General features: G+C 42.9%; 1 protein-coding gene across 2 annotated transcripts; it reads left to right on the top strand.

The window, feature by feature from the left end:
- Positions 1-2,533: 2,533 nt before the first annotated feature.
- On the top strand, positions 2,534-11,768 carry IL22RA2 (interleukin 22 receptor subunit alpha 2). Of its 2 annotated transcripts, XM_010399636.4 has the most exons (6): positions 2,534-5,622; positions 6,609-6,759; positions 7,574-7,752; positions 8,988-9,157; positions 9,590-9,768; positions 10,857-11,283. In XM_010399636.4, the coding sequence occupies exons 1-5, from the start codon at positions 5,559-5,561 to the stop codon at positions 9,743-9,745; spliced, it is 720 nt and encodes a 239-aa protein (XP_010397938.3). In that variant the 5' UTR covers positions 2,534-5,558; the 3' UTR covers positions 9,746-9,768; positions 10,857-11,283. The 2 variants fall into 2 exon arrangements, with proteins under 2 accessions (XP_010397938.3, XP_039424364.1); XM_039568430.1 differs by lacking the exon at positions 9,590-9,768 and having other exon boundaries at positions 10,857-11,768.
- Positions 11,769-15,649: the final 3,881 nt, after the last annotated feature.

Raw genomic sequence — 15,649 nt, 5'->3', positions numbered from 1 at the left:
GCGTGCTTTCTGCTGCCAGGTTTGGCAGAGTTGAAGCCTGTGATAATGTGCTGCACTTGTGATTGTGAGATAAATTATAACAAGTAAGGAAGGGTTGCAAAAGCTTGCCTGAAAGGCTAGAGGGCAGTGGTAGCAAGGAGGTAGAGAGCATCTTTCCATTTCTCAGTCCATTCTTCCGTGTGGCTTCATCCTAGATATCAGTCTGGCCTTATCTCAGCTTTTAGTATAGTAGCAATTTGTACTCATCCCCCAAATCTGAATAAAAATTGCAATACAATACTGTGAATGTGGATGGTGAAATACAAAGAATTAATTTTTCAATTGCTTCAGGGTGCGTAGCAAACCTAGCAATTTTATTTGAGATACACCAAACTTCATTTCTTTTAAGACAAAGAATATAGAACAAAGCTTTTTTGTCTGCAAGAATTACAGGGTGATCTTAATGATTAAATGGTCACGTTCAGTAGACTCGAAACTAACACCTCTGAGAGGTGTGAAAACCAATTATGTGAAGTGTGGAGGGTTCTGTCGTGAAAAGCTCAGCACACAGATTCCTCAATGCTCAGAGACTATCCACACAAGATCTTCGACATTGTATTTATTAAGGAAGAAAAATGCAGGCTTGTAAAACTACAGTGTATATACAAATTCAGTAGGTATTTGGAGATGGTGGTGGTAAAGATTGTTGTAAGAATGGACTTCCTGGTCTAGAGTTTGCACTCCTTGGATGGTGGAGAGATGATACTGAGAATTCAAGACAATCACAGAACGGAGCCACAGGCTAGAAAGTGCGATGTGTGCAAACTTCGCCTTGCAGAAGAAATGAGTGAAAGGCAATTTCTTTTTTTTTCTTCTATTTCTTCTTTCCCTTGGCCAGGGAAACCCCTGGAGCTTGCATCTTTCCATGTTTTATTGCCCAAAGTAGCTACCAGGAATGTTTGCTCCTCCTGCAGCCCAATTTTTAATGACAGATACAGAGGCAGGCATCCCAGTTGTGTGAGTCAGTTCCTGAGTGCAGGCCCGCCAACCCCTTGCCCTCTTTGTGCTGTGTGCTGAGTCAGCCCTGTGTGGTCTGGAGCCTGGACAGCACCTTGGTGATCAGGTGCAGAGGCTTCGAACCACCCCCTACACAAAAATCAGTGTGTGGGTCATATCCTACTCACCAATATTCCAGGAGTTGCCTCAGCTGCCTCTGGTGGCAGTGTGTCAGAGAGCATTGGCCCTACCAGGCTTTGAACCTTTCTTTACTTTAGTAGGCGGACCAAGAAAGCATAAGCAATGTTTGTGTTGTACCTCTCCAGTCTTATCTGTGGTTTCTGTTGGCTGAGTGAACATTTGGCACCTTTACTATGCTGTGAAGATTACCTAAGCAAAACCGACAAATCATGGAATATTAATTCTGCGTGTCTCCAAGCTGGTAGTTTTTTGTCTGCTGATGATTTGGTGAGGGATCCACAACCTAAAAAGCAGGTCTTAATGGACTTAAACAAGCTACAGCACTTCTTAGTGGTAGGAAAAAATATAATTCTATGGCTTTGCAAGTGAGAAAAACTGACCATTTTAAGGGAACTTGTCATTTAAATAAAAGGCTTTGAGCTATTTTGGGGTTTGGTATTAATTTCAGTTCCTAATGAATGTTAGTGTTGGTTACTAACTTCCCAGTCAATTCAGTGTGTTGCACATTGTTAAATAAATACTGCATGTGCAAATAATGACTTGCTACTTTTGAGCCTTCAGCAGATCTTCATCTTTAATATGGTGAAATGTCTCACTATGTAGATGCAGCTACAGCATTGGGAACTTCTAACTGTAATCTTTAAAATGTTGACCCAAGCTCTTTAACAGTGAGAGGTGAACAGTTTGTACCTGTGGGCAGGAAGCAGGGAAGGCACACACTGTGCAGTGAAAGTCTGTGTCGCTTCCTCAAAACCTTCTCTGCAAGAACATATGTGATGCAATATCTCTTCCCTGCAGATCAGGGGGGGAAAAAATCTGAAAAGTCCCTCCGGCCTGACTGTGTGTTTGCTTTTGTTTTAATTTTTGTGTGTAGTGATTCATTTTCCCAATCCCCACTGAGCTGGTGAAAGGCTGCCCTGCTGCACATGGCGCATCAGAAGAAGCTGAGGGAGCTGGATCCCTTCAGCCAGGAGAGGTGGCACTCGGGAGAGATCTAATTGCCAACTACAGCCAACTGTAACATTTGCAGAAATGGCAGACTCTTCTCTGAAGCTCCCAGGAAAACCACAAAAAACAGCTGTCATAAATTGCAGCAGAGGAATCCCCCTAGGATGTGCAGGGGGAAACTCACATTAAAAGCGGTTAACTCTAGGATAAAATTGCCACTAGCCCTGTGCTGAGGCTGGACTGGGTGACCTCCAGAGCCCCCTCTCAATACAGGTTTTCCTCTAAGTCCACACTGGCTGTTTAGAAAAGACTGAAAACTGTGGCTCCAATTGTGAATAGTCTTTAGGTCTAGAGTAACATGAACCGCTCACTTTTTTTATTTTTGTGTGAAATGCTACACATGAGAGAGAATTGCCTGGCCTCTGCCAGTTACTAGAAGTATTCTCTGTATGCTTTGGGTATGCTTTCTTCATCCTCCCACATCCTCATCCAGGCCTGTAAGCAAAACCCATCTCACATTCACTGCAAGTAATCAGAGACTCGCATCTGAAAAGCCAAAGGTAGTGCTACAGTAGCAGTTTCAGGGTTACATTTTCTCCTCTTATGTATGGGAAACACCTCATTCAAGGGAAAAAGAAAAAAAAAAGAGTAACAAGGAGGTGGTCCTGTCAAATGAGATGGGTCAAGCAGCTTTCAGCAAAAATGTAGTTGCCTTTTAACTCTGTGTAGCAATAATCTGTCCTCAGGAGAAAGAAAGCTGTTTACCCAGCATTCAGATAGGTTTCTATTTCAGCAATGGAAAAAATTCTCATACCCGTGGTTTTCTATGTTGGTTCACAAAAATACCAGTTCTGCTGTTTCACAATGGTTTGGATCAGAAAGATGCTGCAGTGTAAGCTAGGACGAGCTAGTAGCATAATTACTTATGTGGATTCTGCTGGGCTAAGTAACACATTTTAACTTTCCACTTCTTAAAGTGCTGTTCAGAATACCCGTAATACTGTTTATAAAAGTTCCTGTATTTTAAATACCATTGCAGTGTGCATCATCCTGCGTTCCTCAATAGTTTACGTTTTGAAATGCACTCTATACACCATGTGCATATTCTTTGAGACTCCAGACATATTTGTATGTCCATGTCTGTGTGTGTGTGTGTGTGTGTGTGTGTGTGCAGCTGGTCCTTCTTTGACTCTAGTGATTTTTATCACCCAAAGCACTGAAGCAGCGTGACTGAGGCTGATGAGTAGCACAGTGTTACAGGTGCTAATAGCCTGCTATTGAAACAGCGGCTGTTTCAAAGACAACAGAAATTATGTGAAGAGTTACTGATTACTGCAGAATGCCAAGCCCAGCTGCCGATTAAACACTATCAGAGTGCAGTGCACAGGAAACCCTGGGTTTCCCCATGTGACAGGCATTTCTTGCCCTGTTCCACCACATCGCAGTGCAGCCTTTTCCGAGCAAAACCTGCTGGCGCCGGCACGCTGGCCCTCAGCTCTGCTCTCCTAGGAGAAGCCACCATCAAAAGGAACTTTGACAAAGGTCCACACTTCAGCTCCTGGCAATGGGCTGCTTCCCAGGATATGGGAAGGTGTGTACAAGTCAAGTAAACAAATACAGGACCTGTGACTAAACATTGATGACCTTTCAGACTAGTGATTGGTTTGTAAAAGTTCCCTATTCCCGTACTTGAGCTCATATAACATGATGAAATACTAATTGAATTTGGTATGGGGAACTACTTAAAGGTCACTGGATTTTGAAGATGTGTTTGGGAAATGGATAGATAAAAAATCTGCAGCTAGAGATAGACTTTCTGACTTCTGCCTTCATTTTGGTGACGTGGTGTTCTTCATTTTTTCTCAGTTCTTTAATTCCCTTAATTGGTTTGACTAATTCATTACTCAAAGCTACACAGTCAGCATTTTACTATATATGCTGCAGGTTTGGTGCTAGTATAATGAGGTATAGGTGATCAGCTGAACTGAGACCCTGTGCCCGTCTATCTGACCAAGGTCAGCTTCTTGATTAGATATTGTTTGGTTTGTTCAATATAACAGGTGGCCTTTAAATAAGTTCATTTGAACCAGAACTTGCACTTTTTTTTGACCTGACAAGTCTTCTGTTTCCATGTTTTCCCAAAGTAAAGATGATTTCATGATGTTTTTGTTTGTTTGCAGACAAGTAGTCTTCATATCCATTACTCCTTTTGTGGAAGCTGTTATGCAGGGCTGTGCTAAGTCTTACAAAATTAGCATTTTTCTCCTCTTGCTTATCATCATGAGTTTTCAAAAAGAGAATGCATCCTGACTTTTGCTTTAGTGCTTGAGCAGTGAAGTACCAGTGGGTGTCAGCATTGGGGAGCTTTTGGGGAGGGAAGAGTGAGGGGCAAGGCTCAGCAGTAGCACCACATTCACCACCAGCAACCGAATAGTCTGAGCTTTCTATGCATCCCAGGAGCACAAAACTCATCTCCCACCAGGCAGGCGTGCACGTGGCATTAAAGCATTTGCAAGCACGAAGTGAGATTGTTCTCGCCGGGGAGCCCTGGCATCCCCAGCCCTGGGGGTCTGTACATCTTGGGCAGGCAGGATCCAGAGGATAACATTGACAAATGCCAGTATTTGTGCAGGCGGTGTTGGAGCACACCTGCACCAATTGGAGCATATGACTGGGCAGTCTGAAAGTCCTACCCAGAGTGGCACTTTGGCCCTATGGGCTGGGCTTACCTTCCCGATCCCTGTCCGGAGGCAGTCAGTCCTGCAACTTCCCTGGCCTCCCAGCATCTCCCAGCAGCCAGTGTGGGGTGAACGTGCTGCCCAACAGCCAGAAGCGATTTCACAGCCCCTCAGTCCTCCAGTGACAGCCCCCAAGATGATGTCCTGCCACCAGCACACCTTCAAACTCCATCTCTTGCTTTTGACCCAGAGGCAGTCCATCAAACCAGAGGACATCCCATGGGTAGGTATTTTATATCTTTGGAGCAAAATTTCTTGTGTTCTTAAGCTCTGAGCAACTAGTGAACTGAAAATGTACAAACATACAAATAATATACAAACAAATAAATAAATAACTATTAAAAATCTTAGCATGGCAAGCAAGCAAGCTTCTGTGACAAATTTATGGGATAAAGCAATATTGGCAGACGTCATTTGGGAATTAGTGTCTTAAAAAAAGGACCTCTTTCATAATGGCTTGGTTCATAATTAGTTCCAAACTTCTGCATGACCACAGCTGCCAAGAAAGAACAATTGCTCATGTTTAATTTAGAGCTACTCATATGTTCTCCAGCTAAATTAAACCAAAGCCAAACCGGGGAATTTGGAAACCACTGAAAATAAGGGGAACTCTGGAGTGCTTAATGATTACTTCCTCATAAGACATGCCCAAGAGGAAGATAGGTGCTTTTCAGTCATGGAGCTGCTCTCCTAAGCATGAGGAGGATCATGCTGTCCTTCCTCTGCTTACTGATGCACCTACTTCAGGTTGAGACAACTTGTAAGTAAGGGTTTTTCTCTCTTTTCCTGTGTGGGAAGTGGGGGGTGGGGGGTGAGAGGACAGGGCTTGTTATTGAATTTTTGGATGAGCCAAGAAATCTCTGTATCTTCTGCTGGGTTTCAAAACCCAGTCACTTTCAAATTAGTTTGTTATTTTATCTTTCCAGGTTGTCAAATGCAGATAAAATGAACGTGTTGCCCATTAGATTTTTTCATGGCTGTATTGCCAGTTTCAGTTCAGCCAGTACAAGTCTTATATGATTCTGTGCTATGCCAGAGTAAAAGCTGCTGTCATCTGGGTTGCAAAACCCACAAAAATACTAGGATTTGAATGCTTCAGAGAGGTTGTTAACTGAATCTGTTATAAGTAATATTGCAGTTTGAAAAAAGATGATCTTGAAAACTGTCAGCTTTTCCAGTGGTACAGACAGGAAAAGCAGTGAATTTAAGGTGATTGTTTATTAGGCAGGAGCTGGTAAACACAACTGTGCCAACAGTTAAAAGAGCTATAATCTCTTCAGGTTAAAGCTGAGATGTGGAGTAAAGAGAGAAAGGGCACTTGACTTTTAAGTATTGATGGGGCTGCTTACTGCAGACTCTGAATAGATCTGAAGGGTTTGTTTCCTGGGATGTTCATGAGGCATCTTGCACAGCAGCAAACTCACTGAGGAGAATTATACCAACAAACAACAAACAAACAAAAAAAAAAAGAACAACAAAATAACAACAAACAAACCCAAAACAAACAGAAAAAAACTCACCTCCAAACTCTCAGACCACATAAAAGTATTCCTTTTGTACTTCTAAATGTGCTTCTTCTGTAATTGTTTGATCTCATGACTTGGAAAGTTTTGAATGTGAGATCCAGGAGATTTAATTTCCCTGTGGTCATGAAACTAAATGGTCTGTAGCAATACCCTCTGATTCCAATACAGAGGAGCATGTCTGTGACAAATGCATTCTGTTATCATTCCTTCCTATTTGCAGCACTTTTAGTTTTGGAAAACCAAGACCTGCAAGATTCGATTAAGCCGCAGAAGGTAGAGTTTCATTCGTTAAACTTCAACACCACTTTGCATTGGCAGCCTGGGTGGGCCAGAGAGGCGAGAGATGCGCTCTACTTTGTGCAGTACAAAGTGTAAGTACCGGGGCCTTCTACTGTACTGGGCCTTATCCCTGCTGGGCACGTCAAAAGGATTTCTCAGGTGACAGGATGCTCTCATTCCCGGGGAACAGCCACGTCCTGCTTGGCTGCCAGCTCTCAGTTGTTTCTGCACTTATCAATTCCATAAGGTGCAGTCAAGCAGCATGAGGCAGGCAAGGAATAAGCACCTCTGTGCTGATGCTCTGCACCTTCATTGCACCAAGGATTTGAAGAAAAATGTAGTTTTCAGGGGATCTCTGAAGGTCATTGGGTCCAGCCACCTGCCTGAAGCAGGTCTAGGTAGGTCAAGTTCTTCTGTAATAGGACGTTTATTTTATTTCAGTGGCCTACCTTGCCCACGACACTGCCTCAAGATGCCTTGCATGGAAAGCTTGAGGCAACATTAGGGGCTGGTCCTCAGGGTCTGCTCCCATCCCTGGCACACTGGTGAGTGCCTGAAATCATTATCGCCCTTGGGAAACTGGCCGGTGAAATCTGGTATTCTGCCCATCATTGAACACCCTGGCTAAGCCGAAGCTTGAGTGCCTCTCCCATGGGGCAAGAAAGAAGTGGCTTCCTACAGGGCTGGTGACCCATGGCTGTGCTTTAGATTTCTTTCAGAAAAGACAGAAACCTGTAGCTCCCAAACGCCCATGAAATCAGCCTTCCCTGTTTGCAAACTGAAGGCAGTTAATTTCCATGGCAGAACGCTTGTCAGTGCCACTGGAGTAAAACAGATGGCTAAGAATCTGCATGGACACAGGCAGTGATCCCTAAAGTTTACATCCTTCCTCCTCTTTCTCCGTAGGTATGGGCAGAGCACGTGGCAAAACAAAGACGACTGCTGGGGGATTCCCAGCCGTGTCTGTGACCTAACACATGAGACCTCTGACATCCAGGAGCCTTACTACGGCAGGGTGAGAGCCACCTTGGCTGGTGTCTATTCCAGCTGGAGCCTCAGCTGCAGATTCACTCCCTGGCGAGAAAGTAAGTGCAGACATATGTGTCCCCCAGGAAGGAATTTGATCTTCTGTGGCAGGGAATGCATCATTTCTGCTCACAATTTGCAAACATGAGCGATCCTTTTCTAGCCACGAAGCTGTACCTAAAGAAGTGAGTCAATAGCTCTCAGGTGAGGTGTTATGCCAAAGTAATTCTCCACACACTTGAAAGCCAAGCAATTATGGCTAAATAGCCATTTACCAGTAATTAGGAGATCAAAAGATCCCTTTAGCTCAACCTCTTCCTCTGGGCATGGAACTACACAAATTATTTTCAGGCATTTTTGGAGCTGCTGGAAGGACAGGACTCAAGACAATAAAAAAGGAAGCATTCTTTGCTTGGGGGGAAAAGAGAGAACAGAGCTGCGTGGTGTGTGGCCACTGTTCTTCTCACTTTCCTGACTGAAGGAAAGGACATAGAAAGGACATATGCAAAGCTTTTGGTTAGTACTGTCATTATAGTGCCACAGTATGTTAGAGGACTGCCCAAACACTGAACAGTAGCAGTGTACCTAGTAAGTTCACCATGAATTAACTCATTTTCCCCCACTGGTCAATGCAAAATCGAATTGTCAGTGTGGGTCACTTCACAGCCTCGAAGTGCAAACTACCTTGAGCCTCCTGCACAGATGAAACCACAAGCTTTGACATAAAGCAGTACCTTGCAGCAAAACCAGAACATCTTGCCCTGTGCCACCTCCTCCTCCTGGAGGGATTCATGTGGCAGCTGCTGCCCTGTGTCCCCACATTTCTGGTGCTGCACACACATGTATGCAGGCACTAGCTCGAATCCTTAGCTGTGTTTTACCAAGCTGATTGCAAAATATTTGAAAGTGATGATGGAAACTGCATCCTCAGCATAGCTGAAATGGTTCAAATGGATGTTTTGTGCAGTCCAAGCACACAGACAAATATGAGGGAAAAAGAAAATCAGGGCAATTTTGGAATTTTGTTTGACTGGTCAGCACTTAACAACATGCAGCTCTAAGGGATTTCAAAAAGTTTGGCTCAAAGATAGATTTACAAACACAAGAAATGTCACCTCCAAAATAACAATAGCCAATAAACACCAAAAAGTAAGAATTTATGAAGTGTCACTTGCAGAGTAAATACAGCATATATATTGTTAGTAATGTGAGCATTTGTTGAATGGATTCAAATTGCATCTATGAAATATTAATAAACTATAACTGTGTTTATAGCTTTGGTTTTTTTCCACAGCTATGGTAGGACCTCCAATGGTAACTGTGGTTCATAGCAACAAATCCATAATAGTAAAGCTCCAGGCTCCACAGTCTCCTTATAAAAGGAAGAGAGGCAGCAAAATAACAATGACAAATTATTATGATCTGCTGTATCAAGTCTTCATAATTAACAACTTGCTAGATGAGGTAAGAGCATATTTGGATATGAACCCTTTACCACTGAAAAGCCAGGAAAGTATGGGCACACCATACTTTTTACTGTTGAAACAGTCTTCTGGGATTGTGAGAGCAGTGATGACTGTGCAAGTGTTTGAAAACAAAGCTTATTTTTTAGGAATTGAGTTTGATTGAATTGAGTTGTAATTCCTCCCTGTATTATTTTCCATCAACTTAATACTTCATAATCTATGACCTAGATTAAAAAATTGGGACAGGAGAGGAACGGGGGGGAGGAGGGAGGGATTTTCTTAAAAAAGCATAGGTAAGTTTTTAATGCTGTTGAGTTTGTATAAGTCCATGTACTGTTCTGCATCCTCTGTTCTCATCAAACTTGACTCACAGACACACTTGCTAGGGAAATGTGCTTGACTGGCTCTTTTCTCTCCACTCTGTGTGAAGCAACACAGAGTCCTGGTGTATGAAGGGAAAGACAAGGTTATTAAAATACAAGACTTGAGGCCTGGAGTCAGCTACTGCATCGTGGCTAAAACGTACGTGCCGATGCTGGACCGCAGCAGTGCCTACAGCAGCAGGCAATGTACCATGCTGCAGTGACAGGGCTGGCACCTCTGAGACAGGTAAGTCACTGGCTGAAACTGGACATGACTCTGGAAGTCAAGATCTATCCCCTCACCAAAGGCAGATACTCTCCAAAAGCAGAGAAAAAAGTGTGTCATAGAAACTGCCATCCCACATGACAATATTAGCTGGAATTCTTACATAATCTCAGATGCACATCAGGTAAGAATGATAAGGCCAAGATGATTAGAGGAATGGGATAGACACTTATTTGAATGCTGGCACTGTCCTCAGAAATATCTGCTTCTTCCCTTTCTTTAAACAGTTATACATAGTATAGTATGGCTTTCATAATTTTTTTCTGTCAAGTAATAATTAATTAGAAAAATGAGTGACCTCCAACTTTATTAACATGCAATTCTCCTGAAAGCTCTTCCAGCCCGTTCTGCTCAGGAATTGATCTGATGGATTACTTAAAATGAGCCTGTCCCCTTTTCATGGCCACTCTTCGGTGTAGTGTGTTTAAAAATAAATCAATTATCAAATGTCATGAGTTCTCATGGGCCAAAATGCAAGAATTATCTGCACTGGCTGGTCTGAAAAATCTGGTTTTTAATTACCTCAGTCACTAGAGTATTGTCACCTATCATTTGCCCAGCCAAAAGATTTGCTATCAATCAATCCTGCCTTGCAGGTGCAAAGGCACGGAGTGTACAAAGATCTAACCCAAACTTGACTTGATTGGAATTGGCCTTAGAAAGCTCAGATTTGGGGTAACAGAGGAAAACTGGAAACGTGTCAGAGTTTGAACCTGGGCTTCTGTTCGCGGCTCTCTACCCTAAAACTATAAAAGTTTTCCTTTCTTCTGCTTCATAATATGGTGCATAACATTGATGTCTCTTGAGTCTTGGTCAGTGGGCTTAGGCTAAGGAGGGAGTCACTTTCTAGGGGAATTTCCTGCATTTTTTCTTGGTTTGCCTGTACTGTAAAGAGCTGGAAACTCAGGTTAGAGCTGGACTTCCAAACAACCTGCAGAGGGACAGGACAGATGCAGGTGAATGGCATGTGCTGAATGTCAGTTCAGTTTAATACCACCCAGCTTAAATGCACACACCAGCAGCAATTCTCTTTCTCTTCCCCATTGCAGAGATAATGGCAGAAGATGCCTTCCATCACAGGTCCAGCTGTAAATCAACATCTGCTGTCTGTGTCTGGAATACATACTTGGATGTATTGATTTAACCTCTGCTGCATTAAATTATTTGATTCATCACAATCATTTAATGCTACATGAAGGTCAAGGATTCTTTGTATGTCCCGTATTACAATTTAGGATGGTACATATTTGCATTTTCAAAGGAAACAGTCTTGTAATATAAAAATAAAACCATGAAAAAAAGTCTTTGTGGAAATATCCTTAAGATTCCCTCTAGGGGTTTTGTATTTTAAGTCTTGGAATTAAAATACAATCTATGAAATAGAGTTTCAAATATTTTATATTTTCTACAATGATTAAAACAGAAAATGAAAAAAGTGTCCTTTCTTTAAAATAAGAAATGTACAATACAGGAGTATTTCCATGCTCACAGTGTCTTCATAGTACCTCAACATAATATTTCTGACAGTCAAATTTCTGACATTCAAACCAGGAATGCATGTAAACTAAAACAGGAAAGATCCTCTCTTCCATTCAGTGAAAGACAGTTAAAGGAAAGAGATCCTCAGCAAGTTTGCTGAGGAAACAAAACTGTGGGGAGTGGCTGATAAACCAGAGGGCTGTGCTGTCATTCAGTGAGACCTTGATAGGCTGGAAAATTGGGTGGAGAGAAACTTAATGAGGTACAACAAGGGCGAATGTAGGGTTCTGCACCTGGGGAGGAATAACCCCAAGTACCAGCATAGGCATGCATCTGACCTCCCACAGAGCAGCTCTCCAGAAAAGGACCTGGGAGTCCTGGTGGATGACCAGTTGATCATAAGCTGGCAGTGCCCTTGTGGCCAGGAAGGCCAATGGTATCCTGGGGTGCATCAGGATACCATTATTAGGTTTTAACTTTTATATTCTTCACATTCTGTACTGCTTAGTGTGTAACTCTGAAAGTTTCTTGTAGCCTGTTAATTTCTGCTCTCGTGCTAGGTAGACATAACAAAACCTCTCTGGGCCTGCTTTCCAAGGACACCAAGACTGTCCTAGGCCAAAAAGTATAAACCAAAGAGCCTCTAAAGGGGGGGTAAGCTGAGGGCAAAACTGAAGCTTTAATTGGAGAATTAACCCTGCTATGCAAATGAACCAAACCTATAAAAGGGTGAAGAACTCGTGACCTGTCGTCCATCTTGGGGTCCATCTTGGCAATAGCCTGTGGCTCCCAGGGGGTACCTTTGAAGGCCTTTCAAATAAATACCTACCTTTCTTCCTTACTCCTGTCTAGTCTCTGTTTCTAGAAGGCCTCTTAAGGCATCATGGCCAGCAGGTAAGGGGGGGTGGTCCTGACCCTTTACTCAGTCCTAGTGAGACCACATCTAGAGTGCTGTGTCCACTTCTGGCTCCTCAGTACAAGAAAGACAAGATGTGACTGGAGAGGGTCCAGTGGGGAGCCATAAAGATGATGAGGGTTCTGGAGCATCTCTCTTATGAGGAGCATCTGAGGGAGTTGAGCCTGCTTAGTCTAGAGAAGACAGAGGGGATGTCACTAATGCATATAAATATCTCAAAGGTGGGTGCCAAGAGGATGGTGCCAGACTGTTTTCAGTGGTGCCCAGGATGAGGAGAAAAGGCCATAGGCTAAAACACAAGAACTTGCACCTCAACACGAGGGAGAGTTTCCTTACACTGAGGTCAGCAGAGCACTGGAAGAGGCTGCCCAGGGAGGTCATGGAGTTTTTCTTTCTGGAGACATTCAAACCCCACCTGGATGCATTCCTGTGTCACCTCTAGGTAGCCCTGCCTGGGCAGGAGGGAATGGACTGGATAATTTCCAGAGGTCCCTTTCAGCCCTAAGAATTCGGTGATTCTGTGACCACTATTTCAGCCATTTCACAGTAAATGGTGACTGAGTGCTGACCATCACCTGTGATTTCTAATGATTTTAGTCCTTCATCTTACAAGGGAAAAAATTGCTTGGGCAAGGTCTGGGTAGTGACTTACTAAACCATGCTAGGAGGGAGAAGTGAAATAGCTTTTCCACATCTGCAAGGTCTGTAATTAATGAGAATCTTAGTGCTTAACTATGTTGTGTTATTGTAGATTAAATGAGATGAGGTGAGAGTGGCCCAGACACAAAAGGGCAAAGCAAGCCCTGGGAAAAATGGAGATCCCAGCTACATAATCACTATCCACTGTTCCCTTAATTCACGTACACAAAGGTGGATCAATTCAGTGTAAGTAACAGACCTTGAGTTCTCTTAATCCACATCCAAAGCATTTTTCATGGTCTGTCACTAGCACCTCTCCTGGAGGCATCAGAGCTGAGAGCTGCATCAAGATGCTGGCAGTAGGCATTTGAGAAGAGGTTGTGTTTAAGGAAGTCAATGCTGGTCACTCTTGCCTATAACAAAATGAAAGAGGTCATTACATAACAAATATTTCCACCACCTGATTCTATTACACGATATATTTGAACAACTAGGTTTGCAGACAACATCCAGCTGTATCCACATATCTAGTCCATAAAACTAGGTTTCTTTCACTACTTTTTGCTCCTTTCCCAATTCTTCCAGTTGCTTTGCCCACTCATATCCCACAGTTTCTTTATTTAGGTAAGTGTTTTTTTGAGAAGCAAGCCTTTAAATCTCTGTGCAGTATCTAGTGCCCAGACGAGTGTGAGATCCTGCACATCTTGCACTGGCCAGAAAAACTATCCAGGCAAACTATTAAGAAATAGTCTGTCTTAATTTCAGCAGTGGTGACTTCATCCCCTTGTGGGTTATCACAGCCTGAAAACAGTATCTGTAGTAATTGAAGTGCTTTCTCAAATTCACTTATTTCCTTAGCACAGCTTGTGTTGCCATTGCTACACAAAGATAAAGCTTTATCAGAGAACAAACTCTGACAATTTCAGATACTGTGTCTATGTCAGATGCAGAGGGTAAAAATGTTTTATAGAAAACATAAAAACAAAAAAAGGAGAGAGAAAAAAGAGGAGGCAGAGCCATAAGAGTACCTGAAGCATTCAGACCTAGCTGGAAATATAGCAGCTGCCATGCTACAGGTCTATGAAGACATTAAAAATCTGAAAGTTTTTTGATTTGATAAAATTATGAAAAATGCACATGTGTGCTGCAAAAAACCAATAAAAGATCTGAAGAAGTCTTGCACAGTTGTGTGCTAAGTTGTGTGCTAACCAGATTTCACTTCCTCAGCAACAACACAGGCTTACAGAAAGCAGTGCAAGAGTTGCAGGAACCCACTTCCATTCTGACAGTGATTTATCATTGCCAACCCCATGATGTTCTGCAAAAGCAAATTTTCCCTTTCCATTTGAAATGCAAATTTTCTTTCAGTGCTGTTCTGACATGTAATTTTACTGGGGAAGGGTTTGGTAGAATGACTAGTGCTGTATTTTTTTCTCCCCAAAGGCTGAGTGGTCTGAACTCACAGCTTCTATATAGACTTGGTAATGCTGTAACTTTAAAAAACATCTTATTGTGCCTTAGACTGCATGCTGCAATGCTGTTTACAACTCTGTGAGGGTGGAATGGAGAAAGAGTTCTCTCAACTACAGCTGGGACTTTCCTGCTGGCAAGTCAGTTTGGGAATACCTGGAAAAGTGAGTTCTAGCCCTCCCTTCTCTTTCTCCTCGTGGGAACAAGCAAACCATCTGCTGTGGGTCCACATCTCCAGAACTGCCCAGGCTGGCACACAGCTCCACAGTGGGTTGTGCACATGCACACCATTCAGTTCAGGATGCTTTCACACTGTTGGCTTGGCTCCTTCTGGCAAAAAGTTTGCAAGGCGCTGCTGAAAACGCTTCTCTTGTTTTTTTAGTCACTTACACAGCAGGCATTTTCTAACCAAGTGCCAAGCGCCAGCTTCTGTTTCAGGAAAGAGAAATGCTGCCTTCTAGGGCTATGGCACTGGGAGAGAAAGATCAAGCAGTGTAACAAAAGCAGGACTTGTGAGACCTAATTCTGTGAACTCTCACCTGCCACGTTGCTGAGGGATGTCTGCAGTCACAGGCACAGCCTGTCACAATGGCCTCCTCTGGCTGAGCCTCTCTGTCACGGCTGAGGGTCCTGCCAATGAGAAATAGATATTATTTCTTTTAGAGTTTGCAGTTGTGGATTTTGTCATGAAGTGGAACCCATCCCACAAGGGCCTAACCTTCTTTCTTTCTTTTGTTTGAACATATCTTATCTGCCAGATAGAATAAGTGCTTATCTCCTACTATAAATGGATTTAACTTCCCATTCTGCTGGCACTCAGAAGAGCAATATTCAGCTACCAGAAATTCAAGAACAGGCCTCCAGAAAAGCTGATAGAGCAACAGCAATGAACCAGATGCTCCACCCTTATAAATTAGGAGATTATGCATAACCAGCTGTACCATATAAATGCCCAGTTTTATAGGATGCCATGGTCCTTGGTGTTTATCATATGGTGCAGCATCTGGCCAGTCCTGTTCATACCTCCCATATATCTGCTTTAATCAGATGTGGACTTGGGGTTTATTTACTTGCATGGCTTGATCTCAGCTAAGAACCACTTTGCGGCCCAGGGTGGGGTTCTGTTGTGAAATAACATTGGCTTTTGCCACAGATCTGTTAGACATTATCAAGTATTCCAGACTGCAGGGAATTAATCATAAATAGGTGGGGTTTTCTATGGACTTCAATGTTTGCTACAAAGATCAAAGATACAAATCTGTAAAACTCGTCTTAAAAAATAAAAGGAGAAATCTCAAACTCCTGAGTATTAGTTTGCCACAAAGGACACAAGACACA

The sequence above is a fragment of the Corvus cornix genome, chromosome 3, assembly GCF_000738735.6.
Source record: "Corvus cornix cornix isolate S_Up_H32 chromosome 3, ASM73873v5, whole genome shotgun sequence".
NCBI classification, from domain to species: Eukaryota; Metazoa; Chordata; class Aves; order Passeriformes; family Corvidae; genus Corvus; species Corvus cornix.
Note: the sequence above shows the minus strand (reverse complement) of the source record. Positions and strands in the feature narration are given on the sequence as shown.

Bases quoted from the DNA above. Each gene is read 5' to 3' on its own strand.
- IL22RA2 (XM_010399636.4), top strand. From the start codon at position 5,559: ATGAGGAGGATCATGCTGTCCTTCCTCTGCTTACTGATGCACCTACTT. The intron at 6,760-7,573 runs GTAAGTACCGGG...CTTTCTCCGTAG, and splicing joins TACTTTGTGCAGTACAAAGT to GTATGGGCAGAGCACGTGGC. The intron at 9,158-9,589 runs GTAAGAGCATAT...CTCTGTGTGAAG, and splicing joins TTAACAACTTGCTAGATGAG to CAACACAGAGTCCTGGTGTA.